Source organism: Taeniopygia guttata, chromosome 1A (assembly GCF_048771995.1).
Source record: "Taeniopygia guttata chromosome 1A, bTaeGut7.mat, whole genome shotgun sequence".
Classification (NCBI taxonomy): domain Eukaryota; kingdom Metazoa; phylum Chordata; class Aves; order Passeriformes; family Estrildidae; genus Taeniopygia; species Taeniopygia guttata.
Genome location: NC_133025.1, coordinates 12,347,249 through 12,366,667, shown reverse-complemented (window position 1 = coordinate 12,366,667; position 19,419 = coordinate 12,347,249). Strand labels below are relative to the sequence as shown.

General features: G+C 40.8%; 1 protein-coding gene across 4 annotated transcripts in view; it reads left to right on the top strand.

Moving 5' to 3' along the window:
• Nucleotides 1-797: 797 nt before the first annotated feature.
• The window catches only part of SLC26A5 (solute carrier family 26 member 5), a 33,539-nt gene continuing 14,917 nt past the window's right edge, over nucleotides 798-19,419 (top strand). Inside the window, exons 1-7 of one of the 4 annotated variants that reach the window (XM_032743664.3) lie at nucleotides 798-942; nucleotides 1,587-1,672; nucleotides 12,471-12,685; nucleotides 14,386-14,525; nucleotides 17,653-17,763; nucleotides 18,294-18,475; nucleotides 18,984-19,148. In XM_032743664.3, the coding sequence (XP_032599555.3) occupies nucleotides 12,531-12,685; nucleotides 14,386-14,525; nucleotides 17,653-17,763; nucleotides 18,294-18,475; nucleotides 18,984-19,148 (753 nt within the window). In that variant the 5' untranslated portion in view covers nucleotides 798-942; nucleotides 1,587-1,672; nucleotides 12,471-12,530. Of the gene's footprint in view, nucleotides 943-1,555; nucleotides 1,675-12,470; nucleotides 12,686-14,385; nucleotides 14,526-17,652; nucleotides 17,764-18,293; nucleotides 18,476-18,983; nucleotides 19,149-19,419 lie in introns of all 4 variants that reach the window. The other 3 variants (XM_072919464.1, XM_030291608.4, XM_072919459.1) reach the window with 3 other exon arrangements.

The following is a 19,419-nucleotide window of genomic DNA, read 5'->3' as shown; positions in this document are numbered from 1 at the left end:
GTGCTATTTCACCTTGAATACATTTACAATTTATTTAAGTTACTCGTACATTCTTACAAGGGCTGCCATGTCAAGGAATCATTTTAAGATTTTCAAGTAATACAGTCCTGTATACATCAGTTTCACAAAATTTTTCATGCTCTTAGTGCATAAGTTTCAAAGTTGGGAAAAAAACGTCTAAAACTCTGTGTAGAAACCCAAATCTGGGAGGTAGGAAAACATTTTTGTCTTGAGTGAAAGAGAGCAATCATGATAGAAAACATGATAAACCAAGGACTGAAAGATGAGATCTGTGAAGACATTTCCCTACCAATTCCTGCATATTCACAATGTATTCTCTACACCCCTACAGAAATGAAAAACCGCACCCAGATAGATATTTGGGGAAAATGTGAACAGTTCGGTTGTTCGGACACTGGAACAGATCGCTCAGGGAGGTGGAGTCACCATCCCTGGAGGTGTTCGAGCCGTCAGGATCTGGCGCTGGGTGATGGGGGTTCGGGCTCACAGGGTCACTGCTTGGCTAGCAGCTGTACTGGGTGATATTAAAGCAGCTGTACTGGGTGATGTTAAAGCAGCTGGACCGGGCGATGTCAAAGCACTCTCCCATCCCTGCTCCCTCCAGAGCTCCGCGGCTCTCTCCGAGCCGGTGGGGCTCGGCCGGGGCCGCGCCCGCGCAGGCCGCGCCACCGGGGGCGCGCCCGGCCCCGCGGCATCCTGGGACTCGTAGGCCGCGGCGGGGACGCGCCGGGCCGGGGCTGCCGGGGGGACTACGAGTCCCAGGCGCGCCCGCGGCCGCGGGGCGGGAGGGGGCGGGAGCGGGCAGGGGCTGGCGGCCGCCCGCGCCCCCGGGCTCCTCACCTTGGAGCGAGCGGTGGCTGCGGCTGCCGGGCTGGAGGAAGGCGCAGGGAGCGGAGCGGAGCGGGCGGGGCTGAGTGCGAGGTCAGTGGCGGAGGGGGTCTCTCCCCTTGAGCGGATCTCCCCTGAGGGGAGCCGCGAAGAGCGAGGGCTGGGGTCGGGCTGTCCCCGTGCCTGTGGCTCTCTCTCGGTCACCCCGGGCCGCGGTAGCCTGGGGGTGTCGCTCCGTGCCGCCCCCTCTCCCTTCCCCCCCCATCGGCCCCGGCGGAACAGCCGGAGCCCCGCGTGTGGCAGCCGCGGTCCGGGACAGCGCCGAGCCGGGCAGCGCCGAGCCGGGGCAGCGCCGAGCCGGGGCAGCGCCGAGCCGGGGCAGCGCCGAGCCGGGCAGCGCCCAGGGGCTCCGGGACAGCGGCGGCACCCGCGCCGCTCGGCGCTGTAAAACACGCGCAGCACCCAAGGGGAAACCAGAGGGAGGGTGAGAGATCAGTCATTTCCTCGTGTTGTGGCTGCGCCCCTCCGACTGTGAGCTGCGGGCTCTCCGTTTAGGTCGGAGCGACTCTCCCAAGGAGTTTTGTAACAACCACAGCTACCTGCTCTGCGCTTCAGTACTAGCTTTAACCCAAAGACCTTCAAAACCTTTCCAAAACCTCGATTAAACTACCCGCCCCCAACCCCTTCGTGCCCTTCCACTTTTCAGGCAAAGAAGATTGTGCCTTTCCCTATGTCAGTGTTTTTCAGCTTCACGAACTGTGGGAACATTTTGAACTCCTTACAAGGGATCAGTGAAAGCAACTAGGAAAAGCCAGGCAGAAAAGTAAGTAGGCTTAAATTTGCTGTGCTCGTGCCCATGCTGCTATTGCAAAATTTCTGATTGTCTGAACATTGAAACATGGTTGAAAGCTGTTTTTGGGATGCTTCAAAATTTCAGAGGACCCAAGTGGCTGTTGCAGCAGGCATTTAGGGATAGTCGAGTAGTAAGGAAAACAAAAAACCGTTAGATTGCTGCCATTGCTTCTGCTGATGAATCAGCAGAATATGCATTTGTAAGTCTTCACATCTATCACAGTAATACAGTTACACAGCATTGGTTTTTATGTTGATGACTGACAGCAACAGTCTGGGCACTGGCATATTTTGACTGAAGTTTTCCCAAAGGAAGACTAAAACCTGCAAACAAACTTTTAAAATGTCTCTTACTGAATGTGCGATAACAGGTATTTTGGGTTAACAGGTGTCTTGATTTATATTACAGAACTTTCATGAGTAGGATGCTACTTTACTGCTGCTGTAGAAATAGAAAAACTAAGGTAATTTGCTGTTTCAGAAGCAAGCACATGCAGGTGGCTTCCACTGTATTTACTCTCTGGGGATCACCTCTTGCCTTTCCCCGAGGGACAGTAATCACACTTTGAAACACTTGGTTTCTGACAGTCCTAAGCCTTCCTAAGACATGACAGATGTTTCAGTTCTGCATTTAGCAGTCTTTCCAAACTGAAGTGTTTTTTTAATAGTCTTGCACTGTATTGTGAAATGTCTCTGAAATATAGTGTGGAAAAGGTATAGGAAGAGAATGGAGTTTCACACATGCAGAGCTGCTGTTGGGAGCTGATAAAGCATATTAATTTGCAATAGCATTTACTCTTTTGTGTAGGCTTGAGGGTATTTAACTCATCAGTCTCATTCTAAAAGCTTCATTACATTTAAAGATATATTTATGGGGGGAGTTGGGGCAATATTCTGTTATATTCAGAATCAGATTTCAATGAAGGAAAACTCTCAAGTCCAGTAAGAAACAAGCCTGCTGCTGCACCCATTCTAAACTAAACTTTATTTCCTCTCAGTATCATGTCCAGAGCTGATGAGCTTTTATTACTCATAGTGTACAAACTCTGTGTGCAGGGTAACAGTTGGCTTAAAGGCTGACATAATTTTAAAAAGTGCAGATAATTGAGCATGATCTAGGTGAAAGGCCTTGGAAAATGTAATGTTTTTAGCCTCTGGCATAAACTGAGCCATGTTTTCTAAGCTGAATAATTACTAAAATGCTCTATTGGATTCAGCCATCAGATATTACAACTTGGAGCACAAACAGCAATTGCATCTTGCCTTTTGTTTGGAATTTCTAGTCCATTACTGTGGTTCAGATCATGTCTTCAGCACGCAGTTTTTCATGCTTATAGTGGTCTGTCTCCAAAAATTCAATGGTTTTAGAACTTAAATATCCAAAACCACGTGGAAAGATGTTATATTAGTGTGATGCTAAAGTCATGGTAAACAGGCACAGATTTAGCACATGCCTGTCACACCATTGCTCTTGTGCTAATTACTTGAGAAAGAAGAACTGAACGTATGTTTATCTGCTTTGATACAGTATAGACAGACCAGTATTATCTTGAACTGCTATTAATTTGAATTGCAGCTGTAGCCTCTGTAAATGTAACCAAGACTTTTGTGCATCCACTGAGCTGCCTAGAAAAGCACAGTCCTTTGAGCTCGTTTGCCTCTCTTGGTCTCTGCCCAATGAACTGTTGACTGCTATTTTTTCTTATATTTTATTGCTGATGTATTTTTTTTCTGTAAGATCTGGTTTTTAAAGCTTTCTTTTATGTTTTTTTTCCTATCTGATTGTTTCATAGCCTGTAACTTCTAGTCCAAGAAAAGCATGCTGAATCTAAAACTCTCAAGCTCTAATTAGCCTATTGATTTCCCAGTTAATTTTAATGAATCAAACACTATCATTATTCAGATTTTTCTTTCCCTAGGTCTGTTAGTCAGCAGAATGTTGTCCTGCTAGACAGTATTTCTTGATAGTCCTTCTTGATAATAATTCTTCACATGGCTACAAGACCTGCCATTGCTATTATTTTATAACCAGTTATCTGTAGCTTTTTGCTCTTTAGAAGTATGACAAGCAGCAAAGTGCAGGTTTTGTTGTTATTAACCGTGTGTCCAGGTAATGGGAAAGCTATACACAAATGGACAATGTCAAGTATTTCCATGGCTTTGAAGATATGGCTGTAAATTTGTGCAAGCAGTTGAGTGAGTTTTGCAAGTCGGTTGCATTGATAGGATTTAGATTTTTATTTATGATTATAAGAGTACATATGTGAACCACTGGCCTATGCAGGAACTTGGACTACTCTTCTCAAAATGTTGCATTAGCTATTTATTTTATTTTGTTCAATAGCAAGCTGGGAAAACATTCCATGTGACAAAGAATAGTGTGATTGCCTTCCTGGGAGGTTTGTTACAATCTGTATTTTTACTGCCTGGTAGAATCTTTTTTTCTCCAGCCTTCATTGAAAATTTGGTTTTGCCCAGGCAGAGGATCAAGTTTTACTGCTCTGCTTTGACTTGCACACCATTTTGCATGTGCAATTCTGTTTGTGTTCTTATATTGTTGTGGTTATTGGGGAGGGTGTGGGTTAGCTAATTAATAGATGCTAATCTGTTAATTGAAAATATGAGATTCTGACATAGGCTGGGCTAGAGCAAAGATCCAATTGCTCCTTTTAAATTATTTTATTAAAATTAGGTTCTGAAGCAGGGCTGAGGTTTAAGAACTCCTCAGAAAGCCTCTCATGCCATGTTGGGTGGGGCTTTGAACAACCTGGTCTAGTGGAAGATGTCCCTACCCATAGCAGGGGTTTGGAGCTAGGTGGTCTTGAAGGTCCCTGCCACTGTTCTCTGATTCTAAGGCACAGACAGAATTTTCCAATCCCAATCAAAGATTGCTGTGTGTCTGTTGTTTGAAGCATCTTTATTGAAGTTCAGTCTAATAGGGACAGATCAATTAAGCTGAGTTAAGGATTGAACTGATTACAAAATTTCTACCTGGTTTTCATGGAATAGAGTTTTAAAAGCCATGCCCCATGCAGGAGAACACTTGGATTGCTACTCAGCGGTGCCCACAGGGAGCTGCCCATTCCTATTCTCACAGAGCTCTGCTAAACCCAGGCAAAGCTGAAGAGTCCCATCAGGAACAAAACTAGAGATCTTGCACAGATACAGGAAACTGTAATATCTTCTCTAAATACAGAAGTTTTGCTGCTGCTACCTTAACTTTATAGCATAACATGGTTCAAGTCCTTTCCCAGAGAAAGCTATACCTGAGTTCATTTACCACTTCAGCATGGTCAGCATCTAATCCTGCATATCCTGCTTTATCAGGATCCTGCCCCAGCTTCAGAGTTTTGACATAACATTGTTTTCTAAGCCCTTCCAATTTCTTTCAGGTTTACTGTTTCATTATGCACTGTCTTTGGTTAATAGCATTTTTCTTTTTGGAATTTTGCACTGTACTTGTTGTTTGCTTGTTTCAGTTCCATATTATATTATTCCAGTTCTATTTCTTTGCTTAAAATCAATATATATGATCTCTTTTTGGTGCTTCATTCATGTCCACATAGCTGAACAGGTGACCTGAGTCTAACTAACTACAGTTGTAGTGAGTCTGATTTTAGTTTTTCCCTCTTTTCTGGTGACATTTGTTTCTTTTGCATATGTGTTCCTGAGAAGGAAAGAAAGGTTCTTGCAAGAAGAAATAATCAGAAAATTACTCAATGAACCTTTCTTCATTTTATTTGATGATCCTCAGCCCAGATACCCTTCTTGCTCTTCCAGTTCCTTCGTCAAGACACCCTGTTCTAGTGTAGCTGTTGCAGGAATCCATTCATGCAGGGTTGTTCTGCCAAACACATTTAGAGGGTCATTTGGAGAAATTTTCGGCTCCATGAGGGCTGATCTTATTGTTTGTGCAGTTAAGAACAGACATAGGGCTGTCTCACATTAAAATTTCATCAGCCATGGAAGCAATATGAAGCCATAAGGTGAACTGCAAATAAAGCAGGGGTTTGCTGTGAAATACTTTTTGAGAAACTTCTCTACATGTTCTTTGCTTACAGTGCATTTTAAAATTTTTCAAGCAAAGGCAGTGTTGGCCTGTGTTTGCTGTGCACTCATAGCCTTTAGCTGTAACCTTGGCATCAAAATGTTAGGGAAGGTTATTCCCACTGTCTGGTATTCACCCTCAGATCATGAAGCAACACTCAAATATTTAAGAGATAGGAGAATGCTATTGTTTAGATAACATCTTAGCCAAGCAACAGTTGCATAAGTAGGGACAGAAATAAGTCATGTTCTGCTTACTGGTCATGTAGGATTTGGTTTGATACCTCATGCAGAAAAAAAAACCACAGAAAATGTGTGTTATGAAGTAACTTCCAAGAATGAAATGTTTGCAGATCCTAACATGGATAGAGAAGTTCTCAGAACTATCAGGAGGAGAGTTGCAGCTTTGAGAAATAGTGATTCCACTTTCCCAGGCAATGGCTGCCCTATGCTGAAGTTCTGTGTTGCCTTTCAGAAGCATCAGTTTTTCAGGAATTTCTTCAAGCATGGCAGTGGCTGTAGTCTGTTTTGCAGAGGAACAGATCCTTTCAGAATGTGTTAGAAAGAGAGTCTTGTAGAGCATCCTTGGAGACTGTTCAAAACCTCATGTTATTCAAGTAATGGTAGTTCCTTTATGCCATGTTTACAGCAGTGAAACTGGAATATAAATTTTAATCCCATTCTAAATGCTCTTTTCTTCCTCTGTCCACACTGTTTTACTATTCTTCAGTTTCCTTTGTGACTTGAGAGGTTTACACTGTAAACATGATGACTGAAATTATTTTGGTTATAAATAACAACCTTCTATTTTTTGTTGTTTATTTTTAACTTGATGCAGCACTTGAGAGGGTGGTGATGTGTGTAAAGAGTTTATGAAGCAGATAGAGAGGGGAGAATTCCTTTGGTGGCTTTTCTGCAGAAGGAAGCGAATCATAGAATGAAGTAATTTCTTTCTGTGCAGACACCTGGAAGAAATGTTCCACTTTGCCTGAAAAAGTGAGCCAGTTGCTGGAGGTCATTGGTGCACTGAGATCACAAGAAATAAAGAAATTATTCTGGCTTAGCTTGGTGTGTATTCATGATCTTGATATATGTTATCTCCTCTGACCAACTGGAGCTTTATGGAGAAAACTGCTCCACCAAAATTTTTGGCAGTGGATTTTCTCTGGAAATGAAGCTGGCTAATGATTACCTGTCTCTGAAGTGGTGTATGTCCTTATCAGTCGGCTTAACAAAGCACAACAAAGGGGTCATCAGCCATGCTACCGTTCTGATTAACTGATTCCACTGTCACTAGCAACTGCTTTTGGCAAAGGGAAAGAGGATGGCAGACTAGGATCCAAGGTCACTGAGGTTGCAAAAAGCAGAAATAGCAGAAATAAGAATTATCATTTTGCCATGGGTTCTCATGGTCATCAATGTGTTTACACTGGAAACAGAAGCCATCTCTTATCTATGTCTCAGAGGGAAGGAGACCAATGTTCTGCTGCTCAAAGTACTCCGGGTGTTTGTCTTATGTGGAATGGATTAAACAGCTCAATCATTACAACAGGTCCTAAAACATTCTGTTGATGAAAACAAATATAAGATTGCTGGTTGATAAGAGAGATGCTTAAGACACTAATGAATTCATTAGTCCATGGAGTGAACTTTGGGGACTTAAGTATTTTTTGGCAAGGAACATGAAATATAAATTACCTCTTACCAGTTACATAATCATATTATTTTTAAAAAAATATGTCTTATTTCTTGCCATTTTGAGAGAAGGATCTTTATGCTCAATGTCACTATTATGCTGTTTTCAGTGGCTAAGATAGGTTCATTAAAGGAAAATATATTGTACTGAATTCAGCAGCCTGAGGAAGATGGGGCTGCTGCTGCTGCTCCTTATCCCCAGATCCAACCAGTGCCAAGGCTGAAGATGTGTTTCCCATAAGCACACACACATACACAATGTACTTAGATTTGTACATGGCAAGTCATGCATATCAGAGAGGCAACACCAACAGCTTCATCCCCACTGCTCTCTAGCTAAACAGGAGGGAGGTCCAATACTGAGAATATATGTGATGTAGAGATGCATCACACATCTGCAAGGTGCATCCCTCCAGCACACAGACTCACACAATCTGCCTAGTAGCTCTTTCATCCCAATTTCCCCAGCTGACCTGGACATATGAGCCCCCAAGGTCATAGCCCCACTGCAGTTGTTAGTACAGACCATCCCATGTGCACATGTGTGACTGGCCAGGACTTCCCAGGACCTCTTTTGCTGCCCTAAGTGCTGTTACTCTTAGAGATGGGCAGATGCTTTTCACACCCAGAGCTGGCAGGGACTTCCAGGTCCCATAGGTGAGCCTTGTGTACTACTCTGGACTGGTGGCAATGAGCTTTTCATAGGCTGATGACTCATGTGGTGGCCCTGGCAGTAGCCCACCAGGGTATTATCCAGGTTCTCCATCCTGCTGGTGTTCTGAGTGACACTATAGATGTGTGGAGAAGCTTTTATCACACAACCAGACACAGTTTATGTAGTCATCTCACCTTTCTAATGAATAGAGTGGACATTTTTCCTGCCTAAAAGCTGCATAGAAATTGAAGATCTTGATTTTTTTTTTTTCCTAAAGGTTCACTCCTGGAGTGCATTTCTTAGATTAAGACCTACACAAGGAGAATTTTGTTTGTTTCACAAATTACCTCTAAATTTATGAAATTTTACATAAAGGCTTCAGGTTTAAAAAATCTTCTTGTAAGTGGATTTAATGGGAGGAGTTGAGAAGTAATGAGAATGATAAGAACAGTCCGATAAAACTAGGAGAACGCATCCCTTATGACCCCACCCAGTGATTTTACACCTTTGTGCTTATTTGAAAAACACCTTTGTACACGTCACTCAGGGTGAAAAGTAGAAGGGCATGGGGCACTGGGGAATAAGGCCAGAGAGGAAAAAAAGACATGAGCCATTATGTGGTTCCTAAAATCCCCTGGTTTTGTGTCTTGCCTCTTCAGGCAGTAGGAACAGACCTTGCAGTAACTGTGCTTTTCAGTGTGCATTTGGGAGCACATGTTTTACACAGAGTGGCAGAATTTCCACCAGCCCTTTGGCTGATAGCAATCACCTGTATTTGTAAGCTTGAAGACACAACATATTTAATAATCTTTTTAGTTTATGATCAAACTTGGAATTCGCTAGCAGAGGGACACACTGTAACACAGTACTAGTACTGTCCACCAGTGCTTTTCTGCTACTTAAAGTAATTTGTCCTTAGCTTCCAAAAGAAAGGGGGTTTGCCCTTGTAAAACAGGCAATACAACAGATTTACTGTTAACTCCCCCATTTCCTTAGGTAGTTCAGACACATTCAGGTTAGATACACGTTAGGAGAAAAAGGAGAAAAGCCTATTAAATCTGCAAGAGCCACATTGTGCACCATTCTTAATGTCTTCAGCTTCTTGCTTTTTCCTCCCCATAGTTGTATTTTGAATCTAAGGAACAGCAGCCAAATCTCTGTTCCTATAAATTTTATGGTTGCACTCATTCATGTGATTTGGATCAAAAATTATTGTCCTCTACAAGAATCAGTGCAGATGGCTTGACAGACCTCCTTTATCAGCTAAGACTGGGAAGAGAAAGTGCTAATTTATTAGTGATAGTGTTATAAGTTCATGTTTGCTTTACTTTTTTTTTCTTTAACACCTTCAATTTGATAATAGCAGGAAAGATATAAGACAGGCCTTTATCAGTCAGATAAAGAATTGCCAACTCTTAAGTCTTTTGCATACAGGTCTTAACTACTTCAACTCAACTCTTATCTGGCTGATAAGATTAATGACAGTGTTTCTTACAGCTTTTTAACTTTATTCTTGCCATGAAGTTCAAAGGTTGTTGGAGAGCAGTATTCCACTAATCCACCATTGGCTATCTCTTCCTCTGGATAAAGGTCTGTGAGTTTTCAGAAATCATAGCAGTAAGCTTTCTTTTCATGAAAACGGCCGTACCTTGCTTTTGCACTTCTTTAAGCATTCTGAGAGTGAAGGGCAATACTCAGTTTCGGAGCCTTGGATAACTGTGTTGCCGCTTTGTCATACTGCAAACACTTGGAGAGACAGTCGAACCAGACATGAAATGTTACTATTTTGCTACTCAATGGACAATGTGTATCATCTCTCATAAAGACAAGCATCTCAATCTTGTTCTCTGTGTACTTTTGCAAAAGAGAGGGATGATATTAAAAAATTTGTTACTGTACTATCTACATCGTAGTATTTTAGGTTGCCATCCAGGAACGTGCTTATTCAGGGCTGTTAAGATGAAGTTGGTGAAATAACATGGAAAATTAGAGTGTGATATATCCAGCAGTAGTTTTAGGTAGATACAGGATCTCTTTTAATGACATGATTTGTTTTCCATATTCTTGTATCCACTGTGAATGTAAAGATGAGATCCTATTATATCCTCCCTGAAATTACTTTTGATTTAGCTGGTTCTCATGATTCAGTGCAGTGTAACTTCCTTACTTTAACAGAATCAGAAACATTCAATCTTCAGTTTAAAAACCTTCAGACTGAGTGATAGTGAAACTTGGGTAGTGACCTCTGGTAGTATTCCAAACTAACACTTGCCATGGTCTTGAGAACTGATTTGGAGTTGGACTTTGTTCAGTTAGTCAAATACAGCATTTGTATAATTTGTTTTACCATGAAAAGCAAAGGCAGGATGGAATTTCTGTTGTTCTGTATATGCTCATAGTACCTGGAAGAGTTGGAGCATGTGTACGAAACTGGAGACCTCCAAACCTCTCTCGGCCTAGATTTATATTACAAGCTCATGTGGCTCTTCCATATATTAACCAATCTACTTGAAGCTGAGCAAACTCAAAGGTGGAAATTCAGGACCTGAATTGTTTGGGCTTAGTAGGGCACTGTCTTGTGCTGATGTCTTTTGTAGCAAAAAGAAGTCAGGGTGTGTGTTTTTAAAGCCTTGGATGAAAATGTTGCATTCTCATTTTATTGGAGAAGTTTAGCCAAAATCAAGTAATTGAACTGATTTGGTCTTTTCCATGTAGTGCAGTTTTTGTTCTGATTTGAGTGGATTTTCTGTTTAGGACTGATTAAAATTGCTTCTTAATTTGTAGATAAGGCCAATGTTGCCAGAACACATCAATTAATTACTGGAGAAGATAGATTCTATGTGAATAATGGCATAAGGGATCATTATGGAATCCCAGAATAGTTGAGGCTTGATGAGACTTCTGAGGATCATAGATTACAACCTTCCTGCTCAAGCAGGGTCACCTTTATTTCACACAATAAAGCTGAACTCAATCTAGAGTGTGCAGTAAATGAAAATTTACAATTTTAGTAAAAATATCCTTTTGTGGCTGACAACGTAGGGAAAGTATTGCTTACAGAATACTGAGAACTGAAGAGATGCTAGGCTGTGTCAGTTCTAGGAAATAGAGATTACCAAGACCTGAGTGGAAAATTCCAGCACTTTCATCAGAGTGAAGACGTAGATAGCAATATTGATATTTTGCTGATAGTCTGACTGTATTTGCTGAATCGGAATGTTGGACCAATCATGGTTAGCTTTGCCTGAGTGCTTAGGTAGCAATTTGTTTAATTTCTGCGTGGTAACCCTTTCCCAGAAAAGTATTGATGTACAGCTAAAAACAGAACACCCCTGGGTTAACACCCTTGGTTGAAGGCAAACACATGCTTAAGTGACTTGCTGGACTTGAGCCCAAGGCCTTGTTCACAATGATGGCTCTGTTTCCCACTGCACTCACGTTCTGTCATCGAATGTGGCACCAGCCAGCATCTCTGCCTAACAACACAGCGGTCCTGTCACTTTGCTCAGAATCAGGAGTGTGTTTCTTGCCCAGTATTTCTGAAAGCAGCAAACATGGGGCAGTGGAATTAGCAGAGTGTCTTTTAAACAAGTTAAGATGTTTGTGGCACTGAATCAGACAGACAAATAGATCTTTACAAACCTTCTGGCTAGTTTTAAAACTGTGCACATCTCCCGATTCCTGTTTTAGTCAGTGCAGATTGAGAATAGCAGTGAGTGTCACATCCAGTGGAATAATTGTTTGAAAGTAGTGAATTGTGTATTCTTGAGATGCTGTTTGGAAAAAGAAGCTTCTGAAACAGAGAGGAAGTCAGGTGGATGGATGCAGGAAGCAACTGACAATCTGGAGGAAAAAATGGGTTTCTCAGTGTTAAAGTCAGAGTTCTGCCTTTTGAAAATGGACATGCCAGTGTCATGGTTTGATACTGGCACAATGCCAGTGCCCCCATGAAAATGCAGTCTCTCAATTGAATGCTGTGAAATGCAATCAAGAACAGAGTTTGTGAGTAAGCTGGAAGTGAATCAGCAATAAAGGAATCTCCCTCCTCTTCTTTAAAAACTGAGGGAAAATCCAGATAAACATGAATACAACCTTCCAAGTTAGTTTCAGCTCTTATTTACAAAGAAATTAATACAAAAGCTTTCATTATACAAGAGAAGCATAAATTAATAGCTTACATATACTAAAGACTGAGTGTGATTTATTTTCTTACTGCAGTTACAGACTATTTAATTAGACTGTAATCACAGTTCTTGCCTCTAGCTTGTTAAAATACATTGAAATATATTTGAATGTACAATACAAATGTATTTGAAAGGAAATGCCAAGTCTGAGGTTAAAAAGGAAACAAACTTATTTTGTCTGCAACCAGGTTTTTTTGGTGGAGATCGTGGAACTGTTCCTCCTTCACTGCTGCACTGTGAGATCAAGTATGGAACATGATCAAGAACAAGAGGCATGTGTTGAGCAAACCCAGAGGTATTGTGTGCAGAGACCAATATACAACCAGGAGCTCCTGCAAGGACAGCTGCACAAACGACAGAGAACCTCTCAGACTTTAGGGCAGAGGATTGCACATTCTTGTCGGTAGGGTTTTTTGTCTTACCTTTGTTTTATTGGTTAGAAATATTATAATTCTTAATTGATCCATATACTTAGCTGGTAATCTCTTCAAAGAAACCTAAAAGATAAAGCCACTAATTCTACTTTGACCATTTAGCAAGACTGGGAAGAAGCTGTGTATGTGCTTTTAATGTTAATGGAGAGCTATATTAGAAAATGTTGGATAAATTAGTTGAATTGCCTTCATCAAAGTGCAAAAGGAAAATACACAGCATAGGAATGTGAAGTATTAGTCAAATCACGTGACATGAATTCATAACACCCAGAAAAATGTCTATCCTTATGTGGAAATACTTATGGCCAAATTTGTGCTTCACGTGATCCTTTCACAGAAGAATGGAGATGTGTGATAGCTGTGTAGAAATCTAAATATTATTCTAATAAGAACTTACTAAAGGCATTCTCTAGCTTTTAATTAACTGCCTTGGAATCTAAGTATCATCTGGTTAGAAATGTCTTTAACTGTGCTTCTCTTGTTCCATGGTAGAAGGGGATTTAAGTTCTCATTAGCTTTATGTTTATCCATGCTTCACTTGCAGAGTTTTTTCCATTTCTTTCTCAAATCTTGTTCTGCAGGACAATAGAATTGCTTTTCTATAAAATATTCCTGTTCATATGATTTGACATTTGAAGATTAGCTTTGGTTCATGGGATGACTGCCATGGTAAAGACACTTAATTCTACCTCAGAAAACTTGTCTGTCCTGAAGTAAAAGAAAGTGGATCAAAATCCTCCTTTTTGTGATACAGTCTACTTAACCATAGAGAAGTGTGGAGGACTCTTTCACTTTTAGCAACAAACTTCTTCACTGTGCAATTCAGAAATGCTAACAAATCTCTGCAATTCTCTTGCAATTCCCCCAAACAGAAAAGTATTTCTACAATCACTGTGTTACATTTTTAGCCAAGGTTAAACTTACCACAGTACAATCAAGGTATGATGCAAGGCAGTACTGGATAGAGATATGTGTTTCCTGGCTCTATTCATTTGTCATGAGTCAGGGTTTCAAAAGGTTAATAGCTCTGCTAAGAGTCCCAGGGGTCAGTGCTGCTGGCTTCAGTGCCTTTCCTTTCTGGGTGAAGAAGGGTTATGTTCTGAAATAGCCTGAAAGTGGGTCTATCAGTACTGGTACTGATAGTAATAAGTACTATTAAATTATGTACTATTATTAAATGGTTAAATTAATAGATTTGGCATTTTTAAGGCATGATAATATAAAATATTATGATCAAAAAAGTATAAAGCATGCAAATAGTAAATGGGAAAAAGCACTGTAAAATATCCAGATGAGTGAAAACCACTATCAGGAAGCAAGTTATTCTCAGGGGATTGTTACTTGGAATGATCTCAGCAAAAAGTGTTGTGTGACCACTCAAATGTGCATAGACTGGAACAGTTTTACTTCCCACTGACCTCCAGCCTCACAAGACTTTTGTTCTCTTCTCTAGTTCCATAAGGTTTGTCAACAGCGCTAACACATGATTAAGGGCTAAATTAACTGGAGGCATAGTTGTTTGTGCTTAAGCATGTCCAAAAATTTCTGTCATCAGGAGCCTGAGCCTGCCTGTAAAGGAGCTGTTTTCCTGTATAGGGATGAAGGACTATTTTTGCACCTTGTTTGTCCCCTGCTACTATCTAACTTTCTTTCTGCTTTGTAATTCCAGTTGTTCTTCTAAGAAAGCCAAGTCTCATCTTTACAGTTTCTTACCGATTTTAAAATGGCTGCCTCGTTATCCAGTGAAGGAATACTTACTGGGAGACATAATCTCAGGTATTAGCACTGGGGTCATGCAGCTTCCTCAAGGTGAGTGTACCTCTGGATTTAATTATTCCTTCTGTAATTTTTCTGTGTATGCTTTCATGGCAGTTCTTGACATCCCGAGGTGCTCCTGAGAACAGGATGTGTATCTCAGGGCTCTCTGTGAAGGTCAGCATGGATTCTGCAGACCAGCCCAGAATGATGATTCCCTTAAAACTGCGAGTCAGTGATACGCACCAAACTTGGAAAAAGCTCCCTCTCTAATCAGTATCCATAGCTCTCAATGGCAGACCAACTTTTCACAGATTAAGTGCATGTCCAAACTTTGCTGAATGCACCATATTATTTACTGATCTCATTGTCCTGAAAGTCATGGCAAATTTCCTGCAGAGGGTAGCAGACATATAAGACATTATGTTTCAGGGAGCAACTGAGGCAAAGTAACCAGACTAAATTTAACCAAAGAAGAACATGTAAGAAATTCAGACTGATCCCTAAGGCTAGGTGTCACCAAATTATGCTGAAACCATAGTAGCAGGCAATGATTTACATGGTATAATTAAATCAAAAGTATTGTCTGTAACAAGACTGAAAATCTGTGGAAATTTCTATGAAATTACTTGAAAGTGTCAGCCTAAGTGGAGCCCAGTCCTGAAGCAGGAGCTGGTTCTGGAAGACAGAGAAAGCCAGTGTTCACTGAACTGTTCAGCTCTTGGTGAATGGACCAGTAGAATATTTTGTTTAGCTTAGCACTTACTATTAGCAGTTCTAGAAGTGTTAGGAGATTAGAAAGCAGCAGCGATTCTACAGCAATATCATTATGAGGTTCCCACTGCTCTGGGAGTGGCAGCTTCACAATAGCTGCTACAGTCTCAGTAGATTTTTCCAGGAGGTCTTGGCATCAAGGAAATTCTTTGATTTGTGCAGAGCCTTGTTCAGAGGGTGATTTATTTAAGTATATATAAGTTTACTTTGTGTTGATTTATTTCATATTTGCACCTCACTTGTTCCACTTCAGGCTGAAGCAGGTCTGAAAAAGTAATCTGTAAATCCAAGATCTTAATAGGTGGTAACCCATTAAAATAATAAAATACCCTTACTTAGTCTGTGCAGATAATTTCTTTATTACTGTATCTTCCTGGTTTTGTGTAAGTTTTATGATTAAGGTTATTTTTTCTTCCGCACATGGAAGCGTCAGCTTATCTTAAACTGATAGCTAATGTGGTTAATTCTCAGGCATATCTGTCATATACTAGACACAAACATTGTCAGTTGTATACAGAAACATAATTTATGTCATGACCTGAAGAACACTAAAATTTAAGTGGTCAACAGTGAACTTTATACTTCATTTTTCACCCTTCTTAAAAGTAAACATTATTCATTTGGCGCCTGTAGACATGCCCTTAAACTGCTCCTAATCTTTCCCTTTCTAAAAACACAAAAGTTGAACTTTCTGTTTTCTGGAATGGATGTAATTATAGCAAGCATGGGTTCAAAGAAGCCTGGGAATCATTCCAGGCAGAACTACAATGGCCATGGTGTTTAAGCCATGGCCTTCTATCAGGTCAATATCTCTTTATTTTCTTGGCACTGACAGTCTCTAAAAATGCCAGTACAAATGAAAGGGAATAAAAGGGTATTCAGATCAGAAACTTCACATAGACCCACCCTCCCAGTTTTGAACACTGACTTTCAGTTCTGGTTACTTGTACTATTAAGTTCATCATCATATTGAAGGCCAGGCTGTTACAGTACAGGGTGTTTGCTGGTGTCAGGAGAGGTACCCCTTGGGTGAGAGAAGATATGTGGGAGGAGTTTCACAAGTACTTAATGAAATGTTCATTTGAGCAAGAGAATCAAGTCCAGTTTAGGTGAGAATATGAATTTTTGGTAAGGACTCAGATATTGTTTAGGGCTAGAACAAGGCCCTGTGACTTACTACACTGCACAAGAGCACTTGGATAGCACAAAAGATCCCTTTGCTTTACCTTTTTTTTTTTTTTTTTTTTTTTTTTTTTTTTTTTTTTTTGTAATGTGATGCTTTGTCTCCCAGTTTAAATTATTAGGGAGAGGTGTTTTTGAGTATCAGTAGCTCTCCATGGTGGGTGAACCATTGCTTCTGTTTGGAATTTGCACTGGTCCATTGAGATTTTTACTCCTCACTTTGACCAATCTACCCAAGTGTGACAAGAACACACAGGTGTTACCAGCCTGCACTTGTGGGACTGCAGAACCAAGCCAAGCCAGGATACAGTGTTTTCTCCTTGAGGCTCATTTGTTCTGTTCTGGTGTCAATTCTCATTAACACAAACTATCTAGAGCTGTTGTTTTGGCTGGAACTGCTTGGGACAGTTACGTGCCATATCACATGATGATCACTTGTGAGCCTGGTCCCATGATAAGTGCACCCTGAGTCACACAGAGGGTGGGAGATGCTCTTCCCTGGTGTGTCCCTTAAGGCTGCACGGCTGTGCTTGCCAGTCGCCACTACAGATGGGAATGATGTGGATTGCATTCCCCTGCATGGGACTGGACAGGGCTTAATGACAGAAAGGACTTTGTTTTTGGGAAGAATACTAGACTGCATAAGCTCTCTAACCTTACAGATTGTCAGAAGTTCTCTGCTTATGTTACATTTTAAAGCATGTTTTGTGAAAACATAAACTGTTATGTTACCCCAGTCATTTTGAGGTGAGGGAGGAGGAAAATGTTTAGTCAGTTAAGGGTTGCCATGAGCACCATGTCTGATCAGAAAAGGAAAGAAAGTCAAATATGTCCCACTTGTTATGAGGGTTTGGGTGTTTCTAAACTAGATTCTTCTTCAGATGAAAACAAAAGCAACAAAAATCATTTGTTGGCCATTAAGGAGTGCTTCCACCCACAAAGGCAAAACAGGTGCACAAGTGTACACACAAACACGTACACACCTGCAGTGCCTGTAATTAGAGACTTTGGTTTCCTGACTCAACCCGTCATGTTTCTAGGCACTGCCCTAGAGTATTATACATTTTAAAGACTATTCACTGAAAGATCTCCTGTTTTTTAAACCTGGGACAAGTCTCTAGAATTCCTATTAGGTGTGTTCAGTTTTGGTAGACTTAAATCCCTTCGCTTCAGGTGTTTTATTTTTGTTGTTTGCTTAACATACATATTTGTGTCTTTTTTCTAGGTTTAGCCTATGCTTTGCTGGCAGCTGTTCCCCCAGTATTTGGCCTATATTCTTCATTTTATCCTGTTTTTCTGTATACTTTTTTTGGAACCTCCAAGCACATATCGATAGGTATATCTGTATGGATAACTGAAAATCTGTCTCTATGTGTGTGTGTGTTTTTGATAAAGCTCTAAAAAATAAAATTGGAGAAGTATAAAGTGTAGTTTTTTCCATAAATTCAAATTTAATTGCATAGGAGAAATGCAAATGTGTGGAACATAAGCAGTACTTTTTATTCTTAGCTTATCCATTTTACTTAGGAAGCAGTAGAAGAGCATCTTGTATCAAATTAGATCTAGAAATGTGTGCTGCAAACTCCTGAACTATGATTTCATTGGTGTGGCCAATGAAATGAATCCTTAAAGTGAAAATAGAAACTGAGATAGGGAAAAAAAATGATGGTGTTTGTCAGGTGTGTGTTTTCACCATCTGGCTTTAATGGTGCTGAGTACTGGAGCAGATCTGGGGACTAAAAATACATTATTAAGGTAGAAAACTCTTATTTTAGTTTAATTCCATATATCTCAATAAGAACCACTCCTGAAAAAAAAGACTTGCCAAGATTTTAAGCAATTCTTTTCCTCTCTCTCTTATTTCAGGCACCTTTGCTGTTGTTAGTATGATGGTTGGTAGTGTTGCTGTGAGAGAAGTACCTGATGAAATTATTTCTCTGGACTCTAATTCTACTAATACTACAGATGTCCTTGAATATTACAGTGCTAGGGATAGCAAGAGGGTGCAGGTAGCTGTGGCTCTCGCCTTTCTTTCAGGAATTATCCAGGTATGTGCTCACAGTTTGCTGTAAGGGCAGCTGCTGCTGCTGGACTTGCAGGGGGTGCTGGGTCACGGTGGATCCCCTGTAACCAGACCTGGGCTTCTGCACTGCTCTATGTGGGAAAAAGGCTGCTTTATGGCAACCACATCACAGAACTGGGGATGGATGCATTGGAGGCTGGGCTTTATCTGGCATCTTAGCTGTAGTGGAAAAAAACAGGAGTTTCCCCCTTTTCCTTTTTTCCTATCTCATCAGAAAAACTCAGCTGACTTTCTCTAATCTGTCCATAAATGCACACAAACAATGCATACATACATACCCATATCTCACACTGGACCTGCCAGTGGCATGGAAGACTGGGTGCATTGATGGCAGCTTACTGAACTGTGACCTTAGAAAAGCCAAGTTCAGCTTTGCCTGATCTGGTTTGGGCACTGAGGAAAGGAGAGAGGGGCGTGTGCTATATCCAGGCTATAGTGGGAGTCACATGGTTGACACTTCTCTTTTTCATTAGTTGTGTTTAGGTTTCCTTCGATTTGGATTTCTGTCTATCTATCTAACGGAGCCTCTGGTGCGAGGATTTACCACTGCAGCTGCAGTTCATGTCTTTACTTCCCAGCTGAAGTATCTCCTTGGTATCAAGACTAGCCGGTACAGTGGACCCCTCTCAGTTGTATATGTGAGTAACTGCACTTACTAAGCTTGCAAATTCTGTGTTGTCTGGATGTAGTTCCTAAGCTTTTTCCAATTTTTATGTATTATTTGGCACTAAGTAGAATAATCTTCAGTATTGAACACTGGGTATGAGGTCGTTAAGTGCCATAGCAATATATCAATATCTGAAAATGCAGCCCAAGGGTGACTGAATAGATCCACACTGTCTGAGATGGGCAGATTTTGGGATTCTGCTGAATACAGTTTCCTAATATGAAGAAATATTGTTCATTGAA